The sequence below is a fragment of the Macaca nemestrina genome, chromosome 12 (assembly GCF_043159975.1).
Source record: "Macaca nemestrina isolate mMacNem1 chromosome 12, mMacNem.hap1, whole genome shotgun sequence".
NCBI lineage: Eukaryota > Metazoa > Chordata > Mammalia > Primates > Cercopithecidae > Macaca > Macaca nemestrina.
In genome coordinates, this window is record NC_092136.1 from 89,403,358 (window position 1) to 89,412,493 (window position 9,136).

General features: G+C 36.9%; 1 protein-coding gene across 1 annotated transcript; it reads left to right on the top strand.

Annotated features, from left to right (window-relative positions):
• Nucleotides 1–1,442: 1,442 nt before the first annotated feature.
• On the top strand, nt 1,443–7,134 carry LOC139357357 (tripartite motif-containing protein 64C-like). The gene is made up of 6 exons (XM_071073966.1): nt 1,443–1,901; nt 2,440–2,535; nt 3,239–3,469; nt 4,244–4,266; nt 5,247–5,344; nt 6,437–7,134. The coding sequence occupies exons 1-6, from the start codon at nt 1,494–1,496 to the stop codon at nt 6,928–6,930; spliced, it is 1,350 nt and encodes a 449-aa protein (XP_070930067.1). The 5' UTR covers nt 1,443–1,493; the 3' UTR covers nt 6,931–7,134.
• Nucleotides 7,135–9,136: the final 2,002 nt, after the last annotated feature.

The following is a 9,136-nucleotide window of genomic DNA, read 5'->3' on the forward strand; positions in this document are numbered from 1 at the left end:
CTTCCATTAACCGCATTTCTGGATTTTCTAGTGTAGAGTGGAAAACCTAATACATATCTTCACTTTTATTGTTATTTTAGAAGATAATTAATTGTTGATTAATTCTTGTAAATTATTATAGTTTAAATATTCACTATTTCAGAATGTGAAAGTGTTCTCTCTAATCATCTGAATTGAATATGGGAAAAAATTTTCTAAATTAAAAATAATAGATATGATTTATGATTAATGTAGTGAAAGGAAAAGTTTTGATATTAAAGTTAAAAGGACAAATTTAATGATTGATAATTTTAGGAGTTGATAGTCCACTCTGATTAATCAATCTTAGATAAAACCTACTTCATTTATAATTGTGTGAGCAAACTTCATAGGTGAGTTTGGAGGCAGGGAGTACAGAATAATAGCATAGATACTAAGTGTCTTTCATATATTATCATCATGGAATCGTTGAGAGAGAATGACAGACATAGAACGAGATTAAGAATGTGGTTAAGAATGAGACTAAGAATTAAGAATCAGCTTATATAAGTGACTGAGAAATCGCCTCAGCTTTTACCATCTACCCAGGCTTTAAGCTTGCTAAGTAACTGGGATTGATTGAGAATATGGCTTGTTTAACAAAAATACTATGAGGGCTCTCATCTCATTTTCTCATTTGAATCACAGGTGCTTGTTCATATTCATAAGTTTCAGCACTGTGGATTCAACTAATCTCAGAAAAAAATATGTACAGGAAGAAGGAAAAAGCAACTGTACTGAACATGTCCTTTTTTTTTTTTTTTTTTGAGACAGAGTCTCACTCTATTACCCATGCTGGAGTGCAGTGGCATCATCTCAGCTCACTACAATCTCTACCTCCTGGGTTCAGGCAATTCTCCTGCCTCAGCCTCCTGAATAGCTGGGATTACAGGCACATGCCACCACCCCCGGCTAATTTTTTCTGTTTTTAATAGAAACGGGGTTTCACCATGTTAGCCAGGATGGTCTGGGTCTCCTGACCTCGTGATCTTCCCATCTCGGCCTTCCGAAGTGCTGGGATTACAGGTGTGGGCAACTGCGTCCTGCCAAACATATACATATTTTTAACAATCTTCTTGCTGTTCCTAAACAGTATGGCATTACAAGTATTTATACAGCATTTACATTGTATTAGACATTCAAAGTAATCTAGACATAAAGTATTCAGGAGGATAGGTTTAGGTTACATGCAAATCCCACACCATTTACTAATAAGAGCCTGGAACATCTAAGGATCTTGGTATCTCAGGGATTCCTGGACCCCAATTTTCAATGGCTATTGAGGGAAAACTTTATAAATCCAGCATGTTTGCATTTACTATGTCTCAGTTTACACTGGAGCTAACTTATTAGACATATTGGACAGACTCAAGTAGACAAGGAAAATTGTCCACTGGCTTTTTTTTTTCCTTTTCATCGGGGCAAATAAAAATAAGAGAAAGAAATTCTCACTTTTTTTTTTAATTTTCAGAGATATGGATTCAGACACCCTGCAAGCCTTCCAGAATGAGCTCATTTGCTCCATTTGCATGAACTACTTCATAGACCCGGTCACCATTGACTGTGGGCACAGCTTTTGCAGGCCCTGCCTCTACTTCTGCTGGGAAGAAGGCAGAGCACCAATGCGCTGCCCTGAGTGCAGAGAAATCTCAGTGAAGCCCGACTTCAACACCAATGTTGTACTCAAAAAGCTGGCTTCCCTAGCCAGACAGACCAGACCTCAGAACATCAACAACTCACACAGTATCTGTGTGCTCCATGAAGAGACTAAGGAGCTCTTCTGTGAGGCTGACAAGAGATTGCTCTGTGGGCCCTGCTCTGAGTCACCAGAGCACATGGCTCACAGCCACAGTCCAATAGGATGGGCTGCTGAGGAATGCAGGGTATGTGATGCCTCTAAGGCAGTTTGATATGTATAGAGTCCCAAATAAGAATGGTGAGGGCCAGTGCAACGATGGTGATGAGAATGCAGATGGTGGAGGTGGTGATTATTCCATGTCAATCATAACACATAAACGTGTCCTTTCAATGTTGCTGACTAATTTAGCACTCTAATCATAGCTGTGTTGAGACTTCACTAAAGGAGGTTTCCTTAGAAACATTGTTCAAACGTGTAGAATGGAGCTGTGGAACAGGTGACCAGCACCAAGAACACTTTTCAAAGTCATGTTATATAAAAGCCAGTTTCTCAGAAAATTGATGATATTATCTGAAGGGTCCCTTAAAACTCTCTATTATATTTCTATGACTTTTCATATCCAAATTAATAGAACCAAATTTGTTTAACTTGGAAAAATCTGACCACTCCACTCTAACTTGAATTTGTGTTTCTTTCAATTACAGCCTTTTTATTTGATTGATAAGGGGATGAAATCTAGTATACTGTCTCCATTTTTGCTAAGCTTCTTGCTTCTTTTACAGGAGAAACTTATAAAAGAAATGGACTATTTGTGGAGAATCAATCAAGAGACACAAAACCATCTAAATCAGGAAACTAGAAAATTTCGTTCGTTAGTGGTAAGAATGAAAATATTTCCTTTATTTTTACGCAAATAAAGACAATGTTGGCTTATACTTTTTAGCTAAATTCAAATTACCAGTTAAAAGATAGTGATTTCATCCCAAGAAAATGTAGTGATTTCAACTGATATAATAGGAATCGCAAATACAGAAGCCCACACAAGCTAGCCAAATTAATTCTAGTATATTGGATAAATGGCATGATATGTATTCTAGTTCAAATTTGAAGGTTAATATAAACTTTTTCAGACACTGGAGATGAGGCAACATTTCTCTAAGATTGGGTGTGAGGAAGAGGAAAGAAATAGAATAGTATATAGAGTAAAAATATAGTAAAAGTAAAAAAAAAAAAAACCGTATAATATGATGTATGGCTAATTGTTCTTTAACATTTAGCGAATCAGACATGGAAAAATCCTAAAAGAGAGATTAATAGAGGAAATAATTGACTCAGTAAGAACTGTAAAAAAGGATCACAGTGACAGAAACCAGGAGTCTTTATATAGGTTTTAATTTAAAAAGGGAGAGAGAATAGGAATATTGAAAAAGATGGACAGAAAAAAACACCAAATATTCAAGACTCTTTGCAAGAGTGAGGCAGAAAGTTTACAAATTGCTTGATTACACCCAGCATATAATTATTTGAACTTTTCTATTGAGAGTGAGAACATGTAATTCTTTTAACCAAACATCTCTGCAGGACTATGTGTCAATAAGGAAGGTGATAACCACTATTCAATATCAAAAGATGCATCTACTTCTCGATGAGGAGGAGCAACTGCATCTGCAGGCACTGGAAAGAGAAGCAAAAGAGCTTTTCCAACAACTACAAGACAGTCAAGTGAGAATGACCCAACATTTAGAAAGGATGAAAGACATGTACAGAGAGCTGTGGGAGACGTGCCATATGCCTGTCGTGGAGCTGCTCCAGGTGAGGAGGGAGGGTCCATCCTCAGAGACAGGAAGTCCTTGCTGGACATTGCTGCCAGGACATGCAAATGTCACCTGCATATGTCACTGCTCTAAGCTAAGTGACACATGCTGTCTGACTCCCACCATTATAGTACATCTGTCCAGTCACTTATTACTGGAGACTTTGGTAATCTTTGGGAAATTTTTGCCATTTTAGGAGATCACATATAACAAAATTCTCTTCAACATAATTTAGAGTACTATCCACACAGAGAGATCATCTAAAATCATTAGAACTTGAGGCTAGGGGAAGGTTAGTAATACTCCATTTATATGCCGTAGTTCCTCCTCACTCTCTGATGTCCCATACAACAGTGATTTGCTAAAGCCATTGAGGGGTTTCCCCTTGCCTGGGCGAGGTTTGTGAAAGTTGCTCATCAATGTCCGTGTACTCTGTTTCTCATATGGTTCTGCTCTGTTTTTTACCAGTTGTCATGAGTGGTCAGACCTTTCCTTGGAAATAAGATTGGGAAATTAATGACACTGGAAACCTAGATATCTTTGCTTTACTCTACCATCTCTTGCTCAGCTCCTTTCTTCTTCATGCCCACTGATGATGCTTTCCATTATTTAGTTGAGGTTCTGTTATTAACGTAGCCTTGAATGATTACTTAGAGGGGAATGAAGAGAGATACACATTTTTAAAACACTAAAACAGAAAGAAAAAAGAGTATGAGAAAAGATGCAGAAGGAAAAATCTCTCATAATTAACATTGTCTTTTATTTTTTGCAGGATGTGGGAAATGTATCAGCAAGGTGAGTTTACACTAAAAAAATGCTTTTTCTGAGAAGTTCATTCTCTTGTGAATGAACGGGGTGTACACATTTTGAGGTACTAATATCATTCTCAGTGGCTATTTCCATTTTTGGTTTAAAAGAGAGCCTGAGGTCTTCTCTTTGGTCTGGAAAGTTTTCATCTTAAAATTTGTATGAATTCAAATATATGTAAAAACAGTTTGCCATTCTGAAGTTTGTTCTTCCCAGTCCATCCATCCTGTCCAGCCCTACCCCACAGATCTTAATACAAAATTACTTTGAGGAATCATAGAGGTGTCTTCTACTCTGGAGGGGTAGGAGATTAAAAAAAAAAAAAAAAAAAAAGACTGAGGGAGGAGAGAGATTCCCTCTGGGTGTCCTGAGGAGGAAGGTTTTGTTCCTAAAAGTGTCAATGACCTGGACCTACTCCATCACAATACACCCAGTTCTAGGAAAGACCTCAGGAAAATGGTTGCCTTGGGACCCTCAGCAGCAGGGTGTTCAGGCTGGAATTATTCTCTTTTGTTTTGCACAAAAGATGAAAGCTTTTTGTCTCAGTGAATATTCTATGTTAGACAGTGACTAGCATTAGTGACAGCTACAGGCTCAGGTCCCAAAGATTTTTGTTTGAGTTTTTTGCTCTCTGAAATGTTTCCAAGATTTTTGCATACCCTCAGGGGGTATTATGCGGAGAGGGACGCAATGTCTTTTAATGACTTTAGAAGTTGTGTAATGTCTGAAAACAACATATGTGGGGAAATTGGGTTTTTATGCAAAAAAAAAAAAATCAGAAAAAGCAACCTCTTCTGGCCCTTGGAGTGTGGAATAAAATGTGCATGCAGTTAACCAAAACATGAATTCCTCAGAATTCATGTTTCCAGAATTCTGAGGAAACATGTTATATGAAAATATGATATCTTTGTATGATGGTATGATTAGCTCTGGGCCTGGACATATAGCTGAGGCCATTTTTTTTGCAGGGCTGATTTGGCACAGATGCAAAAGCCCCAGCCAGTGTACCCAGAGCTTACTTCATGGCGCATAACTGGAGTCCTAGACATGCTCAACAACTTCAGAGGTAAGATCCAGCTGCTTAGCAGTCCAGCCTCAAATCATTTGCTTATTGCGTCCCTTGGTCGAGGCTTTTCCCATTTAAGTTGTATTATTTTTGACATGTAGGTAATACATAGTTTTCCAAAGCATGTGCATCTTCTCTACCTGCATAGTAATACTACAAAGATCAAAACTCAATTTCCTGAGTTAGAGTTTGATGAAAATGTAAAGCAAGGTACATACTTTGTCTGCAGAATAAGAGGACAAAGAGTATTCAGGTCATGTAGTTATGAAGACCCTAGTTGTCACGGTGGCATCAGTATTTCGTGTTAGTTCAATTTAATTCAATTTTGAGGGTTAGATTTGGCATAATGGTTTTTAATTGGCTCTATTCCATGTGCATTTACATGCATTCTTCAAGTAACCTTTATTATTTACAAAATCAGAGCATTTTGATAAAAAAATGACTAAAATATCCATAATCAGGACAATTTTAATGCCATCATATACGTAACAACTGAAAGGTGAGGGATCTGTGAACATGGCCTAAGCATGTTACCTCCATTCAAGAGGGCAGGTCTAGGTAGCAGAGGGCAGGAATGCAGAGTAGATTGAATCAGGAGCTAAAGAGATATTGTAAAGCCAGAGTATTCCTTTCAGAAACTTATAAACTTTACATGTGTCAATTTCTACCAAAGTTTAGAGGTTTGAGACTATAACAGGCATAACTTACATTCCAATAAATACTCACATCATGGCAAAGTGATGTCTACCTGTTGATGATCTTAAAGACAAATAATACAAGAAGATTTTCTATTAAAGAAAAAAAAACCATTTTATATATGTCCTGAAAAAAACTATGCAGAGGTAGACATTAAATCATTACTTCGCCCAGTGATATGGTCACATTTTTTCTCTATTATTTAAGGAATAGTATATAATTGTATGTGCTGTAGAGTTTTAATGACATTTCATCTTCATGGATGCATGGCGCTGAACTCTCTTGGCTTCCTCTTTTCTGTATTTTCTTGGAAGAAAAGCAACTGAAGTGAATAATTGGGCCACAGAGCCTCTGTCCCTCATAGCACTCGCTAATATAGTACTTTTTCCTTGTCAGTGGATAATGCTCTGAGCACGGAAATGACTCCTTGCTATATAAGCCTTTCTGAGGATGTGAGACGTGTGATATTTGGAGACGACCATCGCAGTGCACCCATGGATCCCCAGGGAGTGGAGAGCTTTGCTGTGTGGGGAGCGCAAGCGTTCAACTCTGGCAGGCATTACTGGGAAGTGGATGTGACCCACTCCTCCACCTGGATTCTGGGAGTCTGTAGAGATTCCACGACAGCAGATAGCAGTATCCTTATTGATTCTGATGAAACATTTTTGTTAATTTCCTCAAAGAGGAGCAATGGTTATAGTCTCTCCACCAACTCTCCACCTTTGATTCAGCATGTGCAAAGGCCTCTGGGTCGGGTTGGGGTGTTTCTGGATTATGATAATGGATCTGTGAGTTTTTTTGATGTTTCTAAAGGTTCTATTATCTATGGTTTTCCTCTTGCCTCCTTCTCTTCCCCTCTGAGACCTTTCTTTTGCTTTGGTTGTACATGAAAAGTTGGTTTCATGATGATTTATTGTGACCTCCCATATATGATGTAAATAGTGTCCTGAGACCTTATGTGTGAGAGCCTGTGAGCTCCTTGTAACTTCATGGAATGTAACTACTTTGTGGTTATACATGGTATAACCACCTTGAATGTGTACATTTGTTAATTAAGTTATTTTAAATAATAAATTATTGTGGAATCTTTACTAGAACATCAATAATGGCTTTTCTTGTGCAAGTTTTGTTGAGATTCATTCACTTACCGTGAAAGTCATGTTCTAATGTATTTAATTCAGAGAATGTTAGTATATCACACGTGTGCAGCCATCAGAACTCTCTACTGCCTGGGCACTTTTATCATTTCCAGAAGAATCCCAATACCCATTAACATTTATTCTCCATTCACCCTCCCCCATTCCTTCACAACACTTAATCTACTTTTTATGTTTTTGCATTCAGGTAAATAAAATCATACAATATAAGTTTTTTTAAATCTGATTTCTTTTTCAGAGATTATGTTTTCAGTTTTTACACACTGTAAACCATTTGTCTTACTTGTATATTTGAACAGGCTGGGGTAGAAAAATGAAGTGGTATATATCTTATCTTACAAAGAATAAAGAGTGCTTATTTTCTTTAAGTCTGACCAAGTTAAGTTGACCTCACAGACTTTATTATTTCTCAACATCCTAGTTATTAATCACATTTCAGCTCATACAACAGTTTCTCAGTGCTGGGTTGCTCTGCTATTACATATTCTCTGAGTATATTATATCAGATTATAATATTCTGAAAACTCTTATTTCTACCAGATTGAAAATTCCAAGGGGGTAATGGCACTATTTGTCTTCTTTGCTAATGCGATTTTTAGAATAGATTACACAATAAATAAAATGAATAAATGGATAAGTAGAGGAGTTATGTAATACTATTCTAACATTAAGAAACTTTCCAAAATATAAGTAGCAAAATAAGATAGAACATACTAATGAATATCTAATCAAAAAGTAAGAAATACATTGATTTTCAGATTCATATCAAAGACAATACTGTTATGTTAGGGTTTAAGATAATTGTAGCATAATTTTTTATAGGGTTGATTTCAATTGTCTTTGGTTTTTTAATATAAACCATTGAAAGAGGAAGGTTCCTATATAAGATGATGGGGAACAGGAACAGGACTTAGAATAAAGGAGACTGTCCTGATTTTAACTGACATATACTTTTAATCACTTACTAAGCATAAAGTGGTATAAACATTCTTATGCAGTAGGAAGAACAAAATTAGTTTAAATTTTAAATAAGAATCCAGATGATACAGAATGGAAAATTCTATAGTAGAATGTGATAGCTACGTCTCCTAAGGCACCACCTTACCTGCTTTAACAAAGACCATACATTTGACATGATTCAGAAGGTGCATTGCTCTCAGATGTTTGTACCAATATAAGAGTTGGTCAAGAAGAAGACTAACATCTTCAACAAGTGAATTTTTTCTCTGTGTGCAGAAAACTCCCATTTATTGCCATGACCCATGCAGCAGGAAAGCCAAAAGAAAAGTAGGAGGGACAAGAGTATTTGGCTATAAGGAAATCACCTGGTGTTCTTCACAATGCTTTGATTCCCATCCTATAGGTTCAAAATTAGGCAGATGGCACACCAAGATGTAAGATATACCTGGTAATGCTGTTAACATTCAAAACAATATTTATTCTTATCATTTGATTCAGAAAACAAATTAAATGACTGGCACAACAGAAAATAACCCAAGAGATTTGTTCAATGAAACAAAGCAGAACCTCAACCAAAGAGATAAGGTGCTGCCTAAGGTTATCACCAGTCCTTAGTATTCGAGAGTGAGTAAACCCTGCTTTTTACCACTGTCAAAGTGTCCAGTGTTGTCCTTTTTAGAGCCTGGCTAGCTGAGGGTTATGTGGCAAGAAACATCTTACTTGTATTTTAGTCCCTCAAATGAATGATTTAGATAGGAATGATTCTCCAAATTTTGAAAATACTTATCAGAAATGTTCTCTTATTTCTTCACTCTATACCACACAGACTCTGTAATAATCTCTCTCTCTTCTGCCTCCACATGTTTATTGCAGAACATTAGGGGTTAGCAAAGAGAAAGCTTCTCACCTGCATCTTTTGGACTCACTGCTTTTTTCCAAGTGATCTGAGAAGATAAAATTATTCACCTTAGGGCTCCAA